This window comes from Phasianus colchicus, chromosome 1 (assembly GCF_987193195.1).
Source record: "Phasianus colchicus chromosome 1, bPhaCol1.hap1.1, whole genome shotgun sequence".
Lineage (NCBI taxonomy): Eukaryota > Metazoa > Chordata > Aves > Galliformes > Phasianidae > Phasianus > Phasianus colchicus.
In genome coordinates this window covers 131,358,612-131,384,020 of record NC_143436.1, presented here as the reverse complement: position 1 = coordinate 131,384,020, position 25,409 = coordinate 131,358,612, and the positions used below count along the sequence as shown (strand labels likewise).

General features: G+C 45.9%; 2 protein-coding genes across 4 annotated transcripts; both read left to right on the top strand.

The window, feature by feature from the left end:
* The first annotated feature begins 976 nt into the window (after nt 1-976).
* On the top strand, nt 977-13,563 carry LOC116230715 (regucalcin). Of its 2 annotated transcripts, none has more exons than XM_031596042.2 (7): nt 977-1,107; nt 1,339-1,503; nt 3,870-4,052; nt 5,241-5,456; nt 6,755-6,886; nt 12,364-12,518; nt 13,306-13,563. In XM_031596042.2, the coding sequence occupies exons 2-7, from the start codon at nt 1,341-1,343 to the stop codon at nt 13,354-13,356; spliced, it is 900 nt and encodes a 299-aa protein (XP_031451902.1). In that variant the 5' UTR covers nt 977-1,107; nt 1,339-1,340; the 3' UTR covers nt 13,357-13,563. The 2 variants fall into 2 exon arrangements, with proteins under 2 accessions (XP_031451902.1, XP_031451903.1); XM_031596043.2 differs by having other exon boundaries at nt 1,022-1,160.
* Nucleotides 13,564-18,946: 5,383 nt separating this feature from the next.
* On the top strand, nt 18,947-25,292 carry LOC116230714 (regucalcin-like). Of its 2 annotated transcripts, none has more exons than XM_090135071.1 (6): nt 18,947-19,122; nt 19,424-19,606; nt 21,161-21,376; nt 22,392-22,523; nt 22,732-22,886; nt 24,738-25,292. In XM_090135071.1, exons 1-6 carry the CDS (start codon nt 18,957-18,959, stop codon nt 24,786-24,788), a joined length of 903 nt encoding a protein of 300 aa, XP_089991197.1. In that variant the 5' UTR covers nt 18,947-18,956; the 3' UTR covers nt 24,789-25,292. The 2 variants fall into 2 exon arrangements, with proteins under 2 accessions (XP_089991197.1, XP_031451901.2); XM_031596041.2 differs by having other exon boundaries at nt 24,745-24,801.
* Nucleotides 25,293-25,409: the final 117 nt, after the last annotated feature.

Genomic DNA, 25,409 nt, shown 5'->3' with positions numbered 1-25,409 from the left:
GATTGTGCCAGGGGAGATTCAGGTTGGATAATGAGAAAATTTTCTTCTAAGAAGAGTGGTGAGGCAGTGACCACCATCCAGGGAGGTGGTGCTGTTCCTGAAGGTGTTCAAGAACCGTGTGGGTGTGGCACTGAGTGGTCAGTGGGCATGGGCTGGTGGTTGGATTAAGTGATCTCAGGGGTCTTTTCTAACCTTTGTGATTCTATGATTAAATTCTCAATGATTTTTTTTTTTTTTTTTTTTTTTTGACTTTCCTTGTGAAATGCACAAAACCCAGAGCTACTGTGGCACTTCTTTTTCCTGGATGTTTGTTTTCTGTGCTGGCAGTCAGTAATAACTTGCCTCGGGTCACAGAATCACAGAATGGCCAGGGTTGGAAGGGACCTCAAGGATCATGAATCTCCAACCCCCCTGCCACATGCAGGGCCACCAACCTCCACATTTAATGCTAGACCAGGTTGCCCAGGGCCCCATCCAACCTGGCCTTGAACACCTCCAGGAATGGGGCACCCACAGCCTCTCTGGGCAGCCTGTTCCAGCACCTCACCACTCTCTCTGTAAAGAATTTCACCCCAGCATCCAACTTAAATCTTCCCTGCCTCAACTTAAAACCATTTCCCCTTGTCCTGCTGTCACTCACCCTTTCAAAGAGTTGATTCCCCTCCTGTTTGTAGGCTCCCTTTAGGTACTGAAAGGCTGCAATGAGGTCACCCCGCAGCCTTCTTTTCTCCAGGCTGAACAAGCCCAGCTCCCTCAGCCTGTCGTCGTAGGGGAGGATTCTGTGAACGAGATCAGAGCACTGTGAGTGAAACCGCACTGTGAGTGAAACCGCACTGTTCTGTGCACAGACCCGGCTCAGGGCCACGAGAGCCCGGCTGCCCGCCTCGGGGCTCAGTGGCTCCGGAAGAAGCACTGCAACTACGTGACCCCGCGGTGTGCCGCCGTCGGCCCTCTGCCCAGCCCCGCAGTGCCCCGGGGAGGGCCGCGGGCCGGGCCCGGCCCCGCGCCGCTGCCCCTCGGCCCCGGGCTGGCGTGGCCGCCTCCCCGCCTCCCGCCGTATAAGAGCGGCGGCGTCGGGCCGGGCGCGGCGGTGCGGGCCGGCAGCAGGTAGGCGCGCTGTTACCGCTGGGTTCGACTCTCTCTTTCCTTCCTTCTTTCAGGTACGGCTCGCAACGCCCGGCGGGAGCGGCGGCGCCGAGAGAGGCGCTGCGGAGCGGCCGGGGAGGCCGGGCACGGGCCTGGGCCGAGCGGTCCCCGTGCCGGCTTCGCGGTGGGGAACTGCGTGTGCCCGGGCGCGCTGCGCTCCCGCGGGTGCATACAGCCGTGCTTTCCCCTCAGGCATGTCCTCCGTTAAGATCGAGTGCATCGGGACTGACCGCTACAGGCTCGGGGAGTCCCCGGTGTGGGACGAGAAGGAGAACTCGCTGCTGTACGTGGACATCACGGGCAGGAAGGTGTGCCGCTGGGATGCGGGCAGCGGGCAGGTGCAGGCTGTGTCCGTGGGTAAGGAGCTGCTGTGGTGCTTGGTGATGCAAGTTCTTTAAGTTCTTTGCAGAGAGAGTGGTGAGGTGTTGGCACAGCTGCCCAGAGATGTTGTGGATGCCCTGTCCCTGGAGGTGTTCAAGGCCATGTTGGATGGGGCCCTGGGCAGCCTGGTCTAGCATTAAATGGGGAGGTTGGTGGCCCTGCATGTGGCGGGGGGGTTGGAGATTCATCATCTTTGAGGTCCCTTCCAACCCTGGCCATTCTGTGATTCTGTGATGCTCAATGGTTGGTTGTGTTCAATAGTTTAGGGCTTTGTTCCAGAAAAGAAGAGGTGTGCTAGCACTAATAAACAGTTGTACATTAACTTCTGGAAGTGATAATGTAAATTTCTATGGGTCCGTCTCAGGGCAGCTCCTGACATAATTTAACTTGGGTTTTAGTGGTGTGTCACGTTTAGTAACTCATAGTGAAAGTCACTTGATTTGCCCACCCAACACCTCACAGTGCATTGATCTGGACTTTCTGCCCCTAAAATCAGCATAGCTACCAGTTTCAAGATGAAAGGAGGAGTGGCGCTGATTTGGAAACATTGTTTCCCAAACTCCCTTCCCCTGACCTGGCTGCAGCAGTGCCGCTGCCCACCCTCTGCATCCCTGGCTTGGGCTGCACAGGTGGTGTGATCATAGAATCATAGAGCTGTTGGAATTGGAAGGAGCCCTTAAAGGTCCAATCCCCTTGCAATGAAAAGGGACACCTACAGCTACATCAGATTGCTCAGATCTCCATTCAGCCTGACCTTGAATGGATGGAGCGTCCACCACTTCTCTGGACAACCTGTTCCAGTGCCTTACCACCCTTATTGTAATAGAACTTCTTCCTTATACCCAACCCAAATCTCTTTTAGTTTGAAACCATTTCCCCTTGTCCCATCACAACAGACCCTGCTAAAGAGTCTGTCCCCTTCTTTCTTATAGTCCCCATTTAGATACAGAAAGGCTGCTCTCAGGTCTCCTGATCAGCCTTTGCAAACGTAGGAGGGATAGCAGCTAAAGTAGCTGCGCTTCAGGTTGTTTGGTTTTTTTTAACTTCCTTCCATTTCCTCTGTTTAGTAGTAAAATAGTGATAAGAATAGCTGTGCCTTTGAGAATACCACAATGTATAGACAGGAGAAAAAAGAACAGTCAGAGAGTGCACGTAGTTAAAACAGTGGGTTGATGTCCGAAGTGAAAAATGAGAGAGTTGCATTACTGAAGCTCACAGAGAATTATGGTAGCCCTATGGTTAGCAACAGCTTCAGATGCCCTTTATCTGCTTGTCAGGCAGAACACCGTTATAACCTTACAGCCACCTTCCTGTGCAGCTTATAATGGTGTTGCAAAGAAGAGCAGTTCCAGTGGATGCTCCTCAGCAAAGCCCTGTAGGTGGCTGCGGCCAAGCCAGACATGAGGGCTGATATGGTGGCTTACACTGTGTTTACGTGGAGCAGTGTAGTGTCTGCTTCCATCTTTCTGGCCTGCTGTACCCTTTTTCCTGCAGTGCTTTATCAGGAAGAAGAAAGCGGCACCCACTTGCCAGCATAGCTGAGCCAGGGCTACCTGCAGCTTCAGCAGTGTGCTTACACATCTGAGTGGGGCAGTTAGCCAAGCTGAACCTGGAATGAGTGCTGCTCCTCAGAGTTTTGGGGCTGGTGGCACTGTGACCCTGCAGCTTGGGGAGACGAGAGTGCCCTATTGATACACTGCTGCCTGTGCTGCACGTGTACATCCTCAGCAGGGCCCAGCAAAGCTCCTGGCAGCCCTGGTTCAGTGCAGTGGGCCATATGAAAAGATGCATGTGCCCTCTTTGCAAATAGAGGCTGTTGCGCCATGGAGAAAGCAAGGGTCTGGTAAGCACTGGAGTGGCTGGAACACTCCGCACCCTAAAGCTTTGCCCTTGTGTTCCTCCCCATTCCTCATGCATCATCACACATGCAGCTGGGCAGTGCCTGCATTGCGTTTCTTGTGTGGTGGTGTCTCTGGTGGGGCTGCAAACCAAAGGGTGCCACAAGCTGGTGGCCACCAGGGGGCGGCTCCTTTTGGCAGCACGGATGGCTATGGTGGTTGTAAGCATTAGCAAAACTATATCTCTACAGAGCTATAAATACAGCAGATGTTTTAGTTAGAGAGTTGGTGATCAGTCCTATGCATATTCCTAAGTCTTTTCTGTTAAATCCTATCTCAGATTCTATTGCTCTGTTTAAAGTTGCTCTCCTTTATATTGCATCTGATTGGAGGCTTTTACAGAGATGTTATCTTCACACTCATTTTTTTTTAATTTTTATTTTTTATTTAACTACTGTATACTAATCTGCCATTACTGGCACATTCCTCCCTTCCTGTTCCTAGATGCTCCTGTGAGCTCTGTGGCTCTTCGGAAGTCGGGGGATTATGTCATCACGCTGGGAACCAGGTTTGCTGCTTTGAAATGGAAAGAGCAATTGGTAACCACCATTGCTCAGGTGGACAGAGATAAAGCAAAGAACCGATTCAATGATGGGAAAATAGATCCTGCAGGAAGGTATTTTGCAGGTATGCTGCATCTGGTTCCTTTCTGTGGTTGCTCAGTGCTTGCCCTGCTCCTTCTCTGTGGTTTTACTGTCAGCATGCAGCAGTCAATTGGAGATGTAGTGTTGGTTTGTAGTCAATACATATATGAAAATACAAACTATATAGTTCACATGTATTTTTATATGTGGTTTATAGTAAGGACTTTCTTTTGGTCTTCCATTAGAATTCAGTCTCATTTAGAAATGTGTTTGGATCACCTGGCCACCACCTGATCAGGATTCTTTATGTAAAAAGAGGGCTACTATTCAGGGTCTGCCTAGTTTAAGACACCTTGTCTTTACCCTGTTGGTGTGCTCATTTTGAGTGCTGACAGAGTGCCAGTGGAAATACTGGAGCACAGAAAAGAGAAGGCTCAAGGGTATTTGGCTGTAAGAACCTGGTAGGGTGCTGGTAAAGGAGGTGGATCTGGATTCTGCTCAGTGGTACTCTGGACAAGAGGTTATAGACTGACATTAAGGAAATTGTGTGTAAATGCAAGAGAACTCTGTTGCTGGTCATCTGTTAGGATGGTCAGGCAGTGGAGCAGGTTTCCCACAGCAGCTGTGCTGTCTCTATCTGTGGAGATATTCAAGACCAGACCGACCTTGGTCCTGAGCAACATGCTCTGAGCAGGGGTGAGACTAGGTGATAGCCAGAGATATCTTCCTGCCTCAGCCATCTCCTGGTTCTCTCCCAGCTTTAAAAGCACTGCTCTGTGCACCTGCTGTGCAGTTAGGTCTTCAGGTTTACCTTAGCCTGCTTTTCCACAAGATCCACTGTTAGCTGACAGCGTAGAGCCACAAAGATGAGATTTGTTTTTGTAAGACAATTTCTGAGGGAAAGTATTTCCCATGCTTCTTCAATACAAAATATTAAGGTATGTTGGAAATTAAGTGTTGCCAACACCTTTCTTTATTTTTGAAAGTAAAAACATTTTGCAGAAGTTTGACTGCATGCCATTTCAGCAGTCAAAACAAAGGCTCTTTTGTCATCTGCTAGATGCAAGCACTTCTGAAATCTACCTTCCTCTTTGGTTCTTCCCTGAATTTCTGAAGCCTCTCTGCTGCTCCCTTTTCCTACTGGCAGTGTGGGCATCATCACAGCGAGGGGCTGCCAATAAACCCTGTTCATTCCCTCTGAACCTGCTTTCTGCCCTATGGCCCTGCACAGGTACGATGGCTGAAGAGATTCGACCTGCAGTGCTGGAACCTCGCCAGGGCTCCCTGTACATGCTCTGCCCTGACCACTCTGTGGTGAAGCACTTTGATCAGGTGGACATTTCCAATGGGCTGGACTGGTCGCTGGATCACAAAACCTTCTTTTATATTGACAGCTTGTCCTACTCAGTGGATGCCTTTGATTATGACCTCCAAACTGGAAAAATTGGTACGAACTGTGGTGTTTTAAAATAGTCATTTGTGCCTGAAGATTGTGGTGTTAGTTTTCATTCTGGTTATTACCAAGATGATGAATTAGGTTCTGAGCTTCGTGTGCACTTCTTCAGAATCCTCCTTAGAACTAAGCAGCAGAAGCCATATTAAAACTCATATGTGCTCCCATAGGTCTATATCTCAAACAAACCAGAGGCAGTTGCTAATATAAAATATTTCAATTGCATAATGGAGTTTGAGTAGTAATCTGGACTCCTGTTACTAAACATGATCTGACCTGCTCTTCCTGCATAAAAAGGGCAGTGTTCCTTGTATGCTTAGATTTCCGTGGCTGCATGAGGCTAGCTTTTCAAAACTGCTGCTAGGCTTCTCTAGATTTTTTTTCACCCTATTTTGTTTTTTAAATCCCAAGCAGACAGATCTTAGCAACAGCTGGAAATCAGTAACTCAAAAGTCTTCTTCCTTCACTCATTTAAAACAAAGCAAAACAAGCCCATAAGGGCTCCTACATGCTTGGGCAAAACAAAAATTTGAGTGACTTGGACTAAGAAATTGCTTTTGAATACACAGACTGCAGGATTTTGCCTTAAAAGAATCCTGTCAATTTGAAATGTTGTTTATTTTAAAACATTTTAAGTCATTTTAGGTGTAGCATCTTGTCCTGATGTCTTTACTATGTTTCTGGTTTATGATTTATTTTTTTTCTTTAGGAAATGGTTTGGTTCTCCCTCCTTCCCCCTGCTTATTTTTCTGTGGGCAATCTGATAATCCCTAGGAGCACAAAAGAAACTCATTAAAAGCATTGCAACATATGAGAAACATTGAAGTTGTCAGAGCATAAAATAAACAATGTTGCAAAGTTGGTTTTAATTTTCTTTAATAACAGTGGATAGAAATTCAGATAGAACTATTTGTTTTTAAGTTGACAGTGTTTTTTGTGCCTTTGAAGTTATTGCTTTTCCTAAATCTCTGTTTATATAAACTCTCAGTTTATGTAGCTGAAGGTCAGTTTTGTGTTGTAACACTGATAATTGGCACGTTTCAGCAGTCTGATGAAAATCTCCAGTTCTCTGACTGGAAGCAAACCATACTTGAAAGAATTCAGTCTGCTTTCAGAATACATAGTTCATGTTCTGAATATATATATATATACATATTAAATCATATATATATATTTATTTTTAAAATTGTTAGTTTCTATTCTAAATCATTAGTTTCTATTCTAAATATGGAGCATGAGTGATACACCAGAAGAGAGCATCTCTTAGTTGTACTTTTTCTTCTACCTTGCAGGCAACCGTAGGAGTATATACAAAGTGGAAAAAGAGGAGAACATTCCTGATGGGATGTGCATTGATACAGAAGGCAAACTCTGGGTAGCTTGCTACAATGGTGGGAGAGTGATTCGCCTTGATCCTGAGACAGGTGAGTCCTTGCATTTAAAAAAAAATGTGAGTTTTTCTTCTCCCCTCAACACAGAAATGGTACAACTGTTATTATTAAGCCTTTTTTTTCTTTTTTTTAAATTTTTGTTTGTTTGTTTGTTTTTAGCAAGTGTCTTTTATTGCTTCTAGAAGCAATTTGTAAATAAGTTTCCATTGTTCCCAGCCTCTGTTGCGTTGGAAAAGATAAAGCTGCAGTGAGGAATTACTGTTACACGTGTGAATTGTTTGAGTTAAAATAAAACATTTGAATAGAACATGAGAATAGTTAGATCAGTTCAAAAGGACCTACGAAGATCATCAGATCCAACTGCCTGATTGCTTCAGGACTAACCAAAAGTTAAAACATATTATTGAGGGCATTGTCCAAATGCATCTCAAATGCTGACAGGTGTGGGACTCCAAGACCTCTCTAGGAAGACCTCCTATGTCTGTCCACCTAAACGGTAAATACATGTTTCCTAATGCCCAGTCTGAACCTCCCCTTATGCAGCATTGTGCTGTTCTGTCCTGCCATAACTTCCCAGGAGCAGAGCCCGGCATCTCCCTCTGTTTTCCTTACTCAGGGAGCTGCAAGGAGCAGTGAGATGCAGCACCCACCATTCTTTGTTGAATGTCATGCCATTGCTGATGGCCCAATGCTCTAGTCTATCTAGATTCCCCTGCAAGGCCAGTTCCACACTTAGTATGGCGTGGCACGTACCTGTTCATCTCATAGCTGGGCTACTTGTTCAGAAGGATGCAGTGAGGGATGATATTGAAGGCCTTACTAGAATCAAGAAAGATTACATCCACTTCATCCACCAAGCAGGTGACCTTACTGTGTGAAGATATCAAATCGCTAAGACAGGACTTTCCCTTGATGAACTCATGTGGATTATGCCTGATAATAGCTTTGTTCTTTAAGCGCCTTCTTATAGCACCCAGAACAATCTCTATCATTTTTCTGGGTACTGAGTTTAGGTTAACAGCTCTATAGTTTTGTATGTCTTCTTTTATACCCTTCTTGTATCTGGGTGTAACATCAGCTGGCTTCCAGTCAGTGGGGATCTCACAGGCTTCCTCAGTTTTTGGTGAACTGTTGAGAGCTGTCCAGCTATAATGTACTATCTCCTTCAGCACTCTGAAGTCCATTCCCGTCAGGCCCTATAGACTTCTGAACATTCAACTGTTGCAAATAGTCCCTTACAATTTCAGTGGCCAGAAATGGAAAGTCAGCACTCCCCCAGTCATGCTCTTCCAACTCAGAGGATTGGGCAGCTCAAGATCTGTCATTAATATTAAAATATATATTAACATTAATATTAAAAATAGGCAAAAAAGGTACTAAATATAACTCTGACTTTTCCTCATCTCTACTTGCTAGGTGACCATCTGCACAATCCAGTGTTTTCCTTAGGCCTCTTCTCACTCTTGACATATTTAGAACAGCTTATTTTGTTGTCGGACACCACACCGGCCAGTATGACTTGTTGACACAACAGGATTGCCTGCTCTTGGGCTTTTGAAAGGTGGTTCTTAAAAGTCAACCAGCTCTCCCAGACCCTTAAACACTCCAGAGCTGATTCTCAGGGCTCCAACTCTGCTGGCCCTTTTTCTCCTTACACCAGAAGTGTTGAACTCAGCTAATTTGTTATCACAGTGGCCAAGATGGTCACCTGCTGCAATGCTACCTACCATCAGCCTTCTCAATTCTCAACAACAGGTTCAGTAGGACACCTTTCCTAGTTGGCTCACTAAGTACTTGTAACAGGAAGTGATCTTCAGCTTTCTTTTGGAATTCTGCAGACTTGCAATGTCATGGCAATGTGATATTTCCAGCTGATGTCTGGGAAGTTGAAATTTGCCATAAGGATGAGGCCAGTGGATCCAAAGATTTCTCCTAGCTGCCTTTGGAACAGCTCATCTGTGTTATCACCCTTGGTGGGTAGGCAGTAGCTAGGCATCCACGGTATTCACCTTTACTAATAATAAATGATGTGGAAAATTATTGATAAGCCATGAAATGGTAATGGTGATTTAAGCCTTTTTTTGTCTTGCTTTTTTAACATGGTGTTTTGTTGTGGGCACCCTGCTGAAATTAATACAAGTTTCACATGATTCTGATGCTAGCAACATTTTTTTTTTTTAATTGTTGAACGTTATTTGCATGATAAATTTTGCAACTGAAATCACAAAAAAATATTTAATGAATCCCACAGCATTTTATCGTTCCCACAGTAATGTCTTGGGTGTGCCCATTGTCTGAGTCTGCCATGTGTTGCTACTCCCACTTCATCTTTGGTGGTCTGCCAGGCATGATTTTGTCTGGGTATAAACTCTTGAAAAGCACTTGAGAAAGACTGAACCACACTGTCTGCAAGGGGCCAGTGAGTGGGAATGAGAACTTGTTTTTGACAAATCTCAGACAGCTCAGGTTTGCATGATGCAGCACAGGATCTGCTGTTCTGGTCCTGCTCTAACAGAAATCATGGGGTTTTATGGGGCTGCAGACTAAGGAATGCCAGCATCCCTTGATGTGAGCCTGTTCTGCAGCATGCTGCAGAGCCTGACGTGTGCACCAAGTAGGCTGCCACCTCTCTTCTGACTCCTCCAGGATCTTAACTGAGGTTCAGGTGGCCTTTTCCCTTCTCTTTATTTATACTCACCCAAGGCTCTGCCAACCTGTGGGACTTCCTCCTGTCCTGCAGGACACAACCCCAGGAGGACGAAGCTCCAGCTGGGAGATCCCAGCAGCTCTGGGAAAGAAAACTTGTTGGTTTGGCATCTTTTCTAAATGTAGTTTCTGAGGTTCAGGGTGAAGCAGGTTTTCAGGTTGAGGCTTCTTTAGCCTAGGTAGCTGCTGCCCTTAAATTCAGGATGTGCTACAGGGAAAGGCTGTGCTGACTGATCCCACTGGCTTTCCAAGGACTCAAAAGGATGTCTAACTTGTGTGTGTGCCAACTCTTGTCTTACCTTCCAGTCACTTAGTGATCTGGTTTTATGAAACCATGCCTTTTAATGGGGAATTAGTTGTTTTCCAATTCTTCCTTCTTCAATAATTTTTATATCCCTTGATTGTACAGGGTCTCTGAAAGATTTGTTGAAGTTTTTCTCATCTAGAGATACCAAACATAGAAAAATACTTTTTTGGGTGGATTGCAGAGCATCCAGGTGCAGATTTTCTCACATCTCCAGGAAGGCATTGCTCATCTCAGAGTTTTGTAAACAGTATCATCCAGGCTGTTTCGCGCTGGGACCACTTTGCAGATGCAATTGGGGGCTTCTTCCCTTATCTCATGGGCTCATGCCTCTTCTCCTTTGGTGTGTGTTGTCACCCTCTGAATGCTCTTCCCTCTCCTTTTTGCTCAGACTTTGTGTCAGACAGTTTTTTTTCGGATGGCCTCTGGAGTGTTTTTTACGAGATACCATGTAACCAATATAGCCATGTAATCTCTCCACTTCCAGCTGCTGAGTAACCACTAAGTGCTGCTGGAGCCAGTTGCCTTGGAACTCATTTTGGTCCTTGTCACTCCCAGGCAACACACAGGGCTTCTTCTCACACAATTTTCTCGATATTTAGATAAATTTATTTTTCTCAGGGAAAAAAAAAAGGAGATAACCACATTTGTATATAACCTAAGCACCATTACACTGACTATGATTTTTTTTTAAAACTTTCATTTTGATTTTTCTTTTATCATTATGGGTCAGTGTCAAAGAAGCTTGTTATGCAACATAAGGAATCTCAGAGTCAAACTTCCCTGTCTGTTTCATACAAGAGGTTCTTTCACCACTGTTAGCTTGTTATTTTCTTTCATTTATTTCGGAAATGAAAGCAAGACAGTATGAAAGTATCCAGCTCTTGTGTGAGGGCATTTAGCAAAACAAAAACAAACCCACACATCTCTCTCAGTCCCAAGGTTTGGGTATATGGGTTACATTCATGCTAGCAAGTAAAATGGGTCCCTTAATCCCACACATGTGGGGGATGTATGTGTACAGTATGTGCCATACTGTAACTTAGACTGCACAGCCAGTGTATTTTCTCACACCAAAACAGAGCCCAAACAATCCCTGGGGAGCAGCAACCCCAACCAGGTGTGCCTGAGCCAAAATTGTGGCAGAACTGTACCTATGGCTTAATAAACATAGAATCACAGAATTCTTTCAGTTGGAAGGGACCTTTAATGGTCATCTAGTTCAACTCTCTGGCAATGAACAGGGACACCTACAGTTACATCTTTGTTTTTCACTGTGCCTGTGCCCTGCTCAGTGTTGTGGAACAGGTGAAGGCCTTTGGTGTGTGCTTCTGTCAGTTCTTTGCAATTCTGATACTGCATTGCAGGAGACCAAAGCACAGCTTGTTGGGTGAGGCAAAGGTTTTGGAGGACATAATAAATTAGACAAAAATGCTTTGATAAACACATCCTGGCAAAGGGTTACCCTACTTTTAAGCTGACCAAAAAGTTCTCAGAGGTGTCCAGCAGACCCAATTTTCCATTCTTTTTCATTCTTTTGTAGAGTTCCCAATATCAGGGTTGCTATTCTGCTCTTTCAGCACATCACTGAACAGTGTGTTACTGTAAGGGGACCAAGTCTTGTGCACACATAACTGAAGAGCCAGGGGAATCACATATTTTGTAAGAGATTCGTATGTATTTCTAGAAAGTGAAAGTCAGTTGTAGATAAACAAGACAGGCATGATGGCTACAAGCCATTATTATATTGTCCGGAATTTGGAGGAGTTGTGGAAAAATCTGCTTTGAAGTGTCTCAGCAATCTTCTGATTAACACCAGAGGCAATCTGTTTACTTCTGTCATTAGGATGGTAGTTATTTCTTTGCATAATAAATGCATAATATTTATGGTAGCCCTGAGTTTTTTTTGTAAACTTCAGACGTGTCCCATGATCTCTATTTTATGCAAGCTTTCTTTGAAAGGTTATTAAAATTTCAGGAAAATCTTCTAGGAATTAATCTTCCTTAACTTCAGGCAGTGGCGGTGTAGTGAGAGCTGCACGAGCTCTGCTCGCTCCAGGCTTCCTTTGTAGTTAAAACAGAGAAGTCAGCAGGTCTGGGCTGGGTTTCATGTGACCTGTTTTAGGGAGGAATTAAACTCCATTTCCATTGCCTATATGGCAGCCTAGATGATGAGCTCAGATGTGGATGTCTGTGCTATGGATGTTAGCATTTAATTAGAGGACATGCTCTAATTTGGGATTTGGGTCACGATTCATTTGTGATAACTGAGATTGAAACTTGTCAAATAACACCTGGTCGGCAGAAGTGTGGCTAACAGAAACTTGCCTTCTGTGTCCCACTGTCTATGAGTGTGCTGAAACACAGCATGGGACCTCCCAGGGCCCCCATGTTTGCTTCTGTGGAGCACCTGGCTCCACAGGGCTTATTTGCAATAATTTGTTTAAATTTTTTTGCTGTAAGTAGACAAACAAGAAACAGCATGCATGCTTTTCTCCAGGAAAAAGAATCCAGACGGTGAAGCTTCCTGTTGACAAGACAACTTCCTGCTGCTTTGGAGGGAAGGATTATTCAGAGATGTATGTGACTTCTGCCAGCGATGGGATGGATAGAGAGCGGCTCTCACAGCAGCCGCAGGCTGGTGGGGTTTTCAAGGTGAATGATTCTTTTTCCTTTCATTTTAGAAGGCCATTTTTTTCCTCCTGCACTTAGACAACACGACAGTTGGAGTGGTGGGAAGCAGGAGGAAGGTGGTTGTTAGAATGCTATTCATACATGTGAAGTTCATATTTTTGGTTCCTGTTGCAGGAGGAGAAACTTAAATGTATTCAGAGATTTGAAAATGTTTCTTTATTTAAAATTTATTACTGGTGACATCTATACTAGCAAATAAAATGGGTCAGGAAATGTTCTGTAGGCCCTGTAATAATGGCATATTGTAGCTGACAGTGCAAATTTCCTATGCCCTCACCTCTTCTTACTGCTCCCCTCCCAGGAGGGAGTTTTCTATTTATTACGGAAAGATGTTTTGTACCCTAAACAATGGCAGATAAAAACATCTGCTTTTATTTACTCTCTAGATAGTTATAACTAAATTCTCTCTTTAAAAAATACCTCACCTGAGGATTGTGTTTTAAAGACCCTTTGCTTCCGTATAGTTGGGGGGAATTACAGAGCTATGGCTTGGCAGCATCTGAGAAGAGGCTTTTGGGGAATGGACGATGGACTGAGGAGTGGCCTCTGGCCTGTTATCGCTTAGTGTGTAAAGAGTGTGGGTTGAAATTCCAGCCTGTGTCAAGCTGGATACACAATGCAGTAGTATGTCAGGTTGGACACCATCCTTTTCTAAATTAAAGCAGTCGTGATTGTGAAAGAAGAATGTTTGGTAGTGGTGACTTAATGCATTTATCTTTTTTTTCCCCCCTCTCTTTTTTTTTGGTAGATCACTGGGCTTGGGGTGAAAGGAATCCCACCATATCCATTTGCAGGTTAGATGTGCACTCTTCGGAATGGATTCAAGAAAACTGACTTAAGCAAGACAAGTCAGAAGGTCTTATCTGGGTGTTCAGCATCTTTTGCTTTGAAACCATAACACAATTACAATACCTCGTCAAGAAAGGATGAAAAACTAATGAAATACGTGGAATATTTTTAGACTGAAGTATCTGATGGTATATTTTGTTGTAGTAAAAGATTCTCACCCTAATAAACTATTGGATATTGTAACTTTCTCCTCTAATGAAATAATTTGTTTCTAGAGGGATCTGGACAGACTGGAGAAGTGGGCCCATGTGAACTTAATGAGGTTCAATAAGGCCAAGTGCAGGGTGTTGCACTTGGGTTGGGGCAATCCCAGGTATTTATACAAACTGGGGGAAGATCTCCTTGAGAGCAGCCCTGTGCAGAAGGAGTTGGGGGTCCTGGTGGATGAGAAGCTGGCCGTGAGCCAGCAGTGTGCTCTTGAAACAAGGAAGGCCAACTGTGTTCTGGGCTGTATTAAAAGGGTGGCCAGCAGGGAGAGGGAGGTGATTGTTCCCTTCTACTCAATTATTGTGAGGCCCCCTTTGTAGTACTGTGTACAGGCCTGGGGCCCCCAGCACAAGAAAGACATGGATCTCTTGGAATGGGTCCAGAGGAGAGCCACAAAAGATGATCAGAGGGCTGGAGCATTTCTCCTGTGAGGAAAGGTTGAGGGAACTGGGCTTGTTTAGCTTGGAAAAGAGAAGACTGGGGAGACCTCATTGTGGCCTCCCGGTACTTGAAGGGAGCATATGAACAGGAGGGGGAATGGCTGTTTACAAGGGCGGACAAGGGGGAATGGTTTTAAACTGAGACAGGGGAGATTTAGGTTAGATACTGGGAGGAAGTTTTTCACACAGAGGGTGGTGACACACTGGAACAGGTTGCCCAAGGAGGTTGTGGATGCCCCATCCCTGAAGGCATTCAAGGCCAGGCTGGATGTGGCTCTGGGCAGCCCGGTCTGGTGGTTGGCGACCCTACACATAGCAGGGGGGTTGAAAATAGATGACCTTTGTGGTCCTTTTCAACCCAGGCCATTCTATGATTCATGACTATGATTCTATGAACGTTTTTTCTTTTTATTGTTTATTCTCCTGCCTCATTTGCAGTTTTCTTTATGTGTACAGGAGAGGTGACAGTACTGATTTGTTCAGATGTGAGAGGTCCTCTTGGAGATGGGTTTGTCATTGCCAGCCAAGAGGCACAAAGAGATGCAGGACCCAAACCCCCCATCCTCTGTGGGGGGCTGCAGGCAGGCACGTTGGGCACACACCTCTGTGCCCACTGCTCTGTGAGGGTGGGCAGGCACAGGACACTTACCTAGAGATTATAGGAAGAAATGCCAGCTCTCCCTTTCACAAGATCGCATGCTGCACTTCTTCCAGCCGGTTTCACAGGTACCAAGTGGTGAGGAAGAGCCCACTCTGCTGACAGAGCTGTGCTTACCATGTTGCCAAAACCTGGCTGCAGTCCAGCAGCCCTCAGTGCCAAAGCCAGAGCTGCCTCCAGCATCCTGGGAAGCAGGATGTATTCCAACTGGAGCTTCCTGACCGAGCGTGGGCCTACAAATGGTCCGAGCAGTTGCCACTGCCCAACCTTTCCCTCCCACCTGCTGGCTGGTGGAAGGGAAGGCTTCCTGGCTTTTGTTCAGTCTCTGTCTTATTAATGGTACTTACTTGATTTCGTGTTGGGTTGAGCAAGAGCTCAATGACAGGAGAAACTGTATCAGGAGGAGCAGCTGCTGTGCCCTGAGGGGTTTTTCATCCTCGTGACCAAAATCTATAGTCATAGGTGAAACGTATTTATTCCCAACCAAGCTGGGGAAATCTCAAATAAACCTTTGCAGGTAAAGGAGCTCTGCCAGAATAAAAGCAGGTAGCACTGTGTGCCGGGGGAGCTGCAGCTCTGCCCATCTGAAGGTCGGGAAGGGGCCATCTCAGTCCTACAGAAGGGTGAGCCCTCGAGAAGGCCTCCCCTGGTTTTTGGACAACACCGTTGAGTGGACTTCTGCTGGGGTGAGTGGCTGTCTGGAGTGTGTTAGTGATTGCTTTCATGAGCTCTAACCATGTCGCTTGTCACCAGGACAGCACTGCTGGCTGCAGGAGGGGACTGTCTGGCTGAAGGAAGACTTTAAGGGCTGAGGATGGTCAAATTACATGCAAAGCAAAGTTTCCAGAGGGAGTAAAGTTGAACTGTACTCTAAGGAGAAGAAGCTATGCAAGGGTAATTCAGGGTCTGGTGAAAAAAGGAGAGGAGCAACAGATTTGCTGAACACTTGCATAGTCGCAGTAACAAATTCAGTGCTATTGTCTGAGTGCATGCCTGTAGGTAACACAAGAGAAATAACAGTATTTAAATACTGCATTAATATGCATGGTGCACTAGTGCCTCGCTACACTCCCCCAGCTTGGGAAGAGCTGGGGCCTATAAGAAGCAGCACCAGAGCAGATCAGCAGGGCTGGAGCCCAGCAGGAAGCACTGCAAGGGAGCGGGAAGCCCCAGACACAGGTACAAGTACAGGGGTGCGTGGCCAACTTTGCTTTACATTTGTGCTTTGCAAACTGGCAGAGTTAAAGGCAGATGAAAGTGCATGGTGGAGGTTGCTGCAGGTTTGCACCACTTGTGCCTGGAGACCACAAAGCCTCTGAGGTGGCCTCTGGGGAGGCAGAAATGGACTGGGGGAAGAACTCTGTTGGGGTCCAGGTGCACCAGTGAGTACATCATGTCTGGGGTGGTGTGAGGATGTCTTCAGTGCTGTAGGCCTGGGGGTCCCTGGGCAGGGGGACAGCAGGAGCCTCCAGTTGCACCCAAGCTGCTTGCTGGCCCAGCAGTGTGCACAATTTTCTTGTTAATGTGGTGAGGAAAAGGTTTCCTGCCTTTGCATGACTTGGCTTGTGTGTGGTGGGGGAGGTCAAGTCACCAGGACAAAAGAGATGAGTGGGAAATAAATGATATATAGAATGATATGTACATATATAATTCTACATGAAATCTTCTTCAGAGGTATAATTTTAGGTGGAAAGAAAGAATGAAGCAAAATGAGTAGTGTTGCAGGTAGATATTAGGAAGAATTCCTTCTCAGAAGGATTGGTGAGGCAATGGCACCGGCTGCCCAGGGAGGTGGTGGAGTCACTGTCCCCAGGGATGTGGATGTGGCACTGAGGGGCATGGTTAGCAGGCATGGTGGGGATGGGCTGGTATTTGGACTGGATGATCACTGAACTCTTTTCCAACCTTAATTTTATGATTCTGTGGTAGAGGTGGAAGGTCTGTGCTGTGCTGCAGCCTGGGGTTTGTCCTCAGCCCAGGCACAGCTGTGAGAGCATGGCAGGAGCTGGGGCTGGGAGTGCTACTGGCTTTGGTGAGGAATATTAGAGCAGGTCTCTGGCTTAGGGCTCTAAAGTTGTTATCTCTGGGTTTGAAACAATGATGACTGTGGTCTAACTCGGTTATTTACTTACGTGGGTGAATAATTTGAGCATCAATTTAAAGTGTTTGTTACGTTCTTACATAGGTAAGGAAATGCATTGCTCCCATATGCCAGTTCAGGACAGGCTTCTGCCAGGGGCCAGGATGCCATGGGTGGCCCTGGCTGTCTCCCAGCAGGGCTCTGTACCTGCCATGTTCCTGTCTGCTCCTCACATCGTTATCACCTTTGGATCATAAAATACCCCTAGCTAGGAGGATCATCAAATCCAACTCCTGACTCCACACAGGACCATCCTCCCTCTTCAGGGTGGGTTGGGTGGGAAGAGGAACTCAGCATCACCCACCTGCACTTCCATAGACCAAAAAATGGCCAATGCCAGACAAGGGGGAAAAATAAAGTCTGGGAAGCCACCCCAACACACCTTTTTGTCACCCGAAATACTCATTTGCACCTAAATTGGGGAAGATGGGGCTGGCCCCAGGGCACATGTGTGGTGCAGTGTCTCTCTTCCTCTCCTGCTCTCATGACACAAGAAAACACTGAGCAAGGACTTTTCCCATCGTATGTTGTGCTGCTCTCAGCCCGCGGCCTCACCTGCTGACTGCATGGAAAGCACGGCCGGCTTCCTGCCCGCTGCTGATAGCATCAGCTCTTACTCATTTTTAATCAGCTCTGAAAACAGCAGCCAGTTTCATGCTGGAAAAGAGGCATCGGCCCCAGTCCTGCAATCCTTTCCTCAGCAGGTGTGTTGTTTTGATTACTCACGGAGTTTCACATTGGTGCCCTTCAGCTTGATGGAAGTGCTCAGCTGTTTGGCCCAGGGAAGATGGTGCTTACAACTCCTCGCTGTACACGGCTGCTGTTGTGCATTAAAGCTTCAGCTGTATGTGGTCTTGTGCAGAGCTTTGGCTTGAAATTAAAAATGAAACGATGTTTGCTGGCTGGGGAGGGAGTAAAACAGAAAGGGACCCTTGTACGGCCAGTTATTGACTTGAATTGGCTTTGCTTTTCATTTTCACGTGGATGTTTTGACATTAGTTCTTCATTCTTAAGAGGAAATAACGTGTACTGCCCCACTCTTGTAATGGGTTCAGGAGGCTGAAATGCTGATGACATTCTGCAGAGGTGACACAGCCAGAGTGATCGGGATGTTTTTAGCCTTTTGCATTCCTTTTGGGGAGAATATGGCAGGATTTGGTGGTTTCTGCTTGGAAGTATTATTTTTTTCTTGCGTGCTCATTGCTGACATGTTAGTGCTGTGGGCAGCAGCTGTGAGGCGCTGCACAAAATGGGCTTTTAGGAGGTTCTTTTTTTTCTGGCATCTCACAATGAATTTTGGATTTTACTTTAGACATGATGTTGCCTGCATCTTTCTTCAGTGAAGTCTAGTGTCAAAGCAGAGACCCAGAGATGCTCTGTATATATTACAAATAGAAGGCATATGGACATGGCAGTTGGGCAAAGAACCAATGAGGTCAAATAACTACCAATCCCGTACCCTAATGCACACATACAAAATCACTTCTTAGTAATTAGTGTGTTGGCCACTCTCAGCATCTTCTTTGGACACTGTTTCTGGGGAGAGAAGGTTATATTCTAGGGCAAAACCAATTGTCTTGACCTCACCTTGGGACCAAAGAGTGAGAACGGTCCCCTACCTCCAAAATGTGGGCATTTTTGCTCGTGGTGGTTACTGGCTCTTCCCATTTCACTTTGAAGTTATTAGTGCTAATGAATTATCAGCAAATCTTATCCTCAGCTCACCTGCTGGGAAACAATGCCTGCAAAACAATAGTAGGCTATAGGAAGAGTATTGTGTCAGGGGCTGGCCGGCTCCCAGGGCACATCTCTCATCTCTGATGGGTGGGTGCAGCAGTGGCACCTCTGTCAGCGCTGACTGTGGGAGCCAAGGCCCCCTCTGTTTTGCAATAGCTGTGTAAAAGAGGTGATTGCTCAAACCAAAGCAGGTAGGATAAAACCTGAGACCACGGAAATGTCACAGGAGCCTCCTACATTATTCCACTGTTTGGGATTTGAGGGGCTTTGCCAGTCACAAATTCCACTTTTAAGCATTGTCAGGATGAAAAATGCACACGCTGGGAGCTTTTCATTAAATCAGTTCCTGACTCTCTTCCCCTCAGGCCATGTCCTCCTCCATCAGAATTGAATCTATCGGGAAGGAGAAGAACCGGATGGGGGAATGTCCGGTCTGGGAAGAACGGGAGAACGCGCTCATCTACGTTGACATTAACGGCCAGAAAGTCTGCCGCTGGAGCGCCGTCAGCCATGAGGTGCAGTGCGTGTCTGTGGGTAAGGGCACCGCTGTCGTGGGTATTCACTTGTCTCAGGAGTCTCCTCTGTGTCTGCAGAGGGAAAGGCTTGGTCCCAAGGGCTGTGTGTGCCCTGCAGATAGGGATATTTGGAGGACGTGGAGATGGCAAGATGTTGTCCTTGAGGATGTCGCAGAGGTGACTGGAGAAATGTTGCCTTTGCTCTGTTTGCATCAGCTGGGCCTTTCTTGGGCCAGGGGTGCCCTTGGAGAGTTGTGGGAGATCAGGGCTGCTGGTGGGCCCGGAGGTGCCCATCTTTTTCTGCTCCCTCTCACCCACAGATGCCCGTGTCAGCTCTGTGGCCCTGCGGCAACGTGGGGGCTACGTCATCACCCTGGGGACCAGGTTTGCCTTTCTGGACTGGGACACCCAGAAGGTCACCACCATCCTTGAGCTTGAGCAGGATAAACCCAACAACAGGTTCAATGATGGCAAAGTGGATCCAAAGGGGAGGTATTTTGCTGGTAAGTCCCTAGCAGAAATTTCTTCTGGAGCAAAGAGAAACCAATGACGGTGTGTTTTATGCAGTGCATTTTATTCCATGTCAACTCCTTTGTTGAGTTCCCCACAAAAACCACTGTCGCCAGTGTGGGTGATCGTGTGAGTGCTGTGCTCAGCTGCTGCTTCAGCCTCCGATCACCCAGCGGAGGAGGACATGCAATCCTGAATCCTTTGATCTAGATGAGGGCAGGGGCTGCCCATAAGGACTGTCAGGCAGGAAGGCTCTGCTTCTATTTGGCAGATGGCATTTCCCCAAAACCTGCAGCATGCGGGAAACGATACTGGCAGAAAGCCTCTGGCTGCCACTGGTTGCAATGCAGCCAGGGTGTCCCTGTGCTTGTTTTCCTCCCAGGCACAGCCAAGAGCAGAGAGAGACTGATGAGAGAGGAAATGGCCCCACACTTTATCTGCTAGCCAGCCGTGTTGTCTTCTTTTGTATTTGCTAAAATCAGCAAATACCTTTGGCTCCCAGTTATGCTTTAGGGATGATGTGTCACTGGACTTAAGAGTGAGAATGGGAGAGAAGTTAAAGAAAATCTGCTTTGTACACCTGCTCCTAGCTGTGCAGAGTGGATCAGTGATTTCAACAGCAGGTATGGCCAAATGTTGTAAAAGTAACTCAGAAATCTTGACCACCATCTCAGAAATCTATGAGACCACCTGAAACAGATTGTCACAGCTGAAAGAAAATGTAAATACTCCCTATTAGAAGCTTACACATTGCTGAACTCTCTCTTTGGAAAAGGGTGAATCAGAACTAAACAATGAGTGCTGAGTGCAATACTGAAGAATAATTTGATTTTTTTAAAACCTCAACTTTGTTATTCTTTACTGTTTTCTGAGGTAGCCATGTGATTTACAGCACCTACATTTTTGAGGTCACAGTGCATTTGAATAATAAAAGTAGCCCACAAAAAAAACAAGAGCATATGACACTTGCCTGCATCCTCTTTTTTCTTTGAGGGCTGTACGCAAAACCTCAGCCTTTGGTGTCTTGTGGCTTTCTTCTCACTCTTGCTGCCTAAGACTGAAAGCTCACGGAGATGCAGAAACTTGTCCTGCCATTTGCCAGGATCACTTTCCAGGGACAGCTCCTCTTCTCTGTCTCACCACTCTGACAGCACCCATTCTGCCCCATTCTCACTGACAAGAGGGGAGGATTTTTCTTTTCTTCTACCACCCTGCTGTTTCCCACTGGTGTATAGGAACCTCTCCAGGCCCATTTCTACAAACTCTCCATCCTCACAATGTCTCCACACTTCAGCTGCTTTGTTACCGAGTGTTACCTTGAGTTGGAGATGTTCTCACTATTTGAGACAGCCTGGGAAATATATACTATTGGACTAGAGTATTCAATATCCAATGAATAACAGCTGAAGTCACGAGAGCTTAAAGGAGTGTGACAACAATGCCTGTTGCTAGGACTTCTTGCTAAAAGTTAGAGGAAGCTTCTGGCCAAGCAGGTTCCTGTGGGAACAAGCTCTTCCATCCTAAGCAACACTTCTGCTTTCTTTCAGGCACGATGGCTGAGGAGACAGCACCAGGGGTCCGAGCAAGACGGCAAGGGGCTCTCTACACTCTTTTCCCTGACCTATCAGTAATAAAACAGTTAGATGAAGTGGACATCTCCAATGGTCTGGACTGGTCCCTGGACCACAGGACCTTCTTTCACATTGACAGCCTGGCGTACGCTGTGCATGCCTTCAGCTATGACGTGTGCACTGGAAAGATTGGTACACACACTTTTTTTGAGTTCTCAAGGAGTGTTTTTGCTCTTTATGCAGCAAGGCTGGGGAGTGTAATATGTTGTGGTTTATCTGATCTCATATCTTGTCGTTACAGCTTCTTAGCAGGCTGACCGTGATTTTTCTCAAGTTTAGTTATACGGCAGGTGCATTTGGTGAACTATCTTTTGACAGTCCTTTGACTTTAGCACTTTCAGCTGGATAGATGGCTTGCGTTTAGAGCCGTCCCCAAGGAGCTGCAGGGATGAAGCCATTTATCCTGATAATTAGTTTATGCTAACAAGGGTGCTGTTTATTCTCGACTGCCATCTACTGGAATGCTTCAATTATATTCACTTCATAAATATGAATGCAGAATTAGTATGCAAGTATGTCACAGAAATGTATTTTAGAAAACAAATTATCATTGCTACTGAAGTTTCTCATTTCTGAAGGTAAAGTTATCTGAAGATGTTGGATAAATTTCACATAAAGTCATTTTCTAGATAAATATTTTTTATGCAGGAAGGAAATTCAAATATGAGCTCGACTGATAGAACCTCAGTCAAAACTGTGATGTATTTTTGGGCTGTATCAACCTGTTATGCTCCATGGGAGTTGGAACAGCTGAACTTTCATCCCTTGTGCTCCGGTCAGTCTGACCTTGGTGTAATCGTGTGTGAAAATCATATAAAATAATTGCAATTACTCAGGTTGCTGCTTTCTCTGCTGTCTAAATTTTAGGAGAAATAATTTCTAAAACAGATTTTATAAGAAGATTTTCTCCCCAAAATATGAAATCCCAATGATCCTGTGCCACTGCCTGCATGTTTGGTGCAGGCCCTGTGCCGTAGCCCATGTGGTACCCAGGCCTAATCAAAATGGGGGGCTTTGCTGGCCCTCAAAATAAGTGCAATTCTTGATCTTTGCCTAAGAGAGAGAGATAATTGCTGATATTTAAATTCAGGGGTGCCTTGCTCATAACGAGACACTCCTGGAAAGCTGTCTCGTGCCTCTCCTGCAGCCTGCCCCAGACTGGTGTACCACTTGGAGGAGGAGGAGCAGATGCCTGACGGGATGTGCATTGATGCAGAGGGGAAGCTCTGGGTGGCCTGCATTGATGGAGGAAGAGTGATCCGCATTGATCCAGAGACAGGTGAGGCCTGCTCTGGCTGAGCCCTTTTTGTGGAACAGCCTGGCCTCCACGAGCATCTCTGGAGGAGACCACTGCCTGAGCTTGGCTCCACTGCAAGGGCAGTGCCTTCTGAGTAAACACCCATAGCTGTGACACCTTCACTCATGGTAACTTCACATTTGCATCCTCCCTGTAAAAAGGGAATTGGAAACTCTCATATTTTTCCCAGGAAAAAGAATCCAAACTGTGAGGCTGCCAACTTCAAGGATCACCTCCTGCTGCTTTGGAGGAAAGGACTACGCGGAGATGTACGTGACGTCTGCCTACGATGGGTTGGACGAGGCCACCCTGGCCAAGGAGCCTCAGGCAGGAGAGATATTCAAGGTGATGGGATTTTAGATCTTTCTGTAAATTAGACCTCTCAGGCCTGCATCTCCTATGTTTGCCTGTTTATATAGCGTGTTCTGTAATATACTGTAAGGAAATAAGTCACCAGAGCAAAAGTATGCATCCCATTCCCCCAGATTGTGAGATTTTTTTTTTTGAAAGTTAAAAGTGGGCTCTACATTTTAAATAATTAACAATACATATTTTTTTTTCCAGGGGAAAAAAATATCCAAAGTTGTTTTTTTTTTTTTTTCTGTCTTCATTTTGCAGTCCATCTGCTCTACAATTGCATTTGCTATCATTCCCTGGAAGTTGACCAATGGTGTAGAAGGGAAGGGCTATTAGTGAGGGAAATGGAAAAAAAATTAAACTGCATTATCAGTTTGGCAATAGATGAAGACATGTTCTGGGAGGGATGGGCTCTACCCTGGGATCTGAGTCCTTCTAATGGAAAGCAGTGCTTGGAAGAGATTTCCTATGGCTGAGAACTAGTACATCTCTCAAGCAGTAGAGTTTAGGAGGCCACAAGAGAATTAAATATCAAAAGGTTATTATGAACTCTTTTATCTCTTTTCCAGCTATAAAAGGGAATTGGTATTTTCCAAACTCACATGTGTTTTGTATGGGCAAAGCTGTTTAAAAATTGGTATGGCTTGTTTAGGTAAAATAATACTACATGTAATGCTTACTGATAATGTGTAAATTACCAAAATTAGTGACCAGTGCTTAATAATCTTAAAGTTCTTCATGCTCTAAGATTCTAAAGAGCTCCATGTAATGACTCTTTTTTGACTCTTCTTAAAGCAAGAGACTCTTGATGTAGGGATAGGTTGTTATGATATTTTTTTACACAACATTTGAATGTTTTTATTTTATTTTTTCCTTCCTTCCTTCCTTCCTTCCTTCCTTCCTTCCTTCCTTCCTTCCTTCCTTCCTTCCTTCCTTCCTTCCTTCCTTCCTTCCTTCCTTCCTTCCTTCCTTCCTTCCTTCCTTCCTTCCTTCCTTCCTTCCTTCCTTCCTTCCTTCCTTCCTTCCTTCCTTCCTTCCTTCCTCCCTCCCTCCCTCCCTCCCTCCCTCCCTCCCTCCCTCCCTCCCTCCCTCCCTCCCTCCCTCCCTCCCTCCCTCCCTTCCTCCCTTCCTCCCTTCCTTCCCTCCTTCCCTCCTTCCCTCCTTCCCTCCTTCCCTCCTTCCCTCCTTCCCTCCTTCCCTCCTTCCCTCCTTCCCTCCTTCCCTCCTTCCTTCCTTCCTTCCTTCCTTCCTTCCTTCCTTCCTTCCTTCCTTCCTTCCTTCCTTCCTTCCTTCCTTCCTTCCTTCCTTCCTTCCTTCCTTCCTTCCTTCCTCCCTCCCTCCCTCCCTCCTTCCCTCCCTCCCTCCCTTCCTCCCTTCCTCCCTTCCTTCCCTCCTTCCCTCCTTCCCTCCTTCCCTCCTTCCTTCCCTCCTTCCTTCCCTCCTTCCCTCCTTCCCTCCTTCCCTCCTTCCCTCCTTCCCTCCTTCCCTCCTTCCCTCCTTCCCTCCTTCCCTCCTTCCCTCCTTCCTTCCTTCCCTCCTTCCTTCCTTCCTTCCTTCCTTCCTTCCTTCCTTCCTTCCTTCCTTCCTTCCTTCCTTCCTTCCTTCCTTCCTTCCTTCCTTCCTTCCCTCTTTCCTTCCTTCCTTCCTTCCTTCCTTCCCTCTTTCCTTCCTTCCTTCCTTCCTTCCTTCCTTCCTTCCTTCCTTCCTTCCTTCCTTCCTTCCTTCCTTCCTTCCTTCCTTCCTTCCTTCCTTCCTTCCTTCCTTCCTTCCTTCCTTCCTTCCTTCCTTCCTTCCTTCCTTCCTTCCTTCCTTTCTTTCTTTCTTTCTTTCTTTCAACAGATAACAGGCCTGGGTGTTAAAGGGATCCCACAGAATTTTTTTGCTGCTTAGGAGTTACCACTAAGTAACAAATGAGAAGTGCTTGCCTCTTCTAGTAATTCGGGGAAGGAGAAGTCCAATGAACTACAGAATCATCCCTGCGAGGATTTCTAAACCCATGATTGAGAATGTGCTTGTTTGGAACTGAAGATATACTTTCTTCTGTGGGCCCATGCTATGTTACAATAGGTCAGAGAGGTAAAGTGTTACAAAGTCTTCTGTGACTTTACATAAACTTCTTTGAGCTTGAGCTTAGTTTTTTTGAGCTTTCTGATGACCAGCTCTGGATTTTCATGTCTCTGTGGTTCCCAAAGCAGATCTGGCTCCTGGTCTGTCTCTTCATGAGACAATGATGTAAGAGAAATGATACAGCTGATTTTAATACACATTTTGAGAGTGATAACTGGAACAAGACTGCTCCTTTGCTGTGGCCTTTCATCTCTGATTTGAAGTATTCAGGCTCCAATTTTAGGTTGTAGGTCATTTCTATTTTCTTTGCCACAATTTTTTTTCTGTTTTGCCTTTAGGCTACCATTCATGCATTGAAAATAAACTACACAACCACATTTAAAAGGTGTTTATGGATTTTTTTTTTTTTTTCATTAAGTTATTATCATGAAAAAGCTGAGAAAC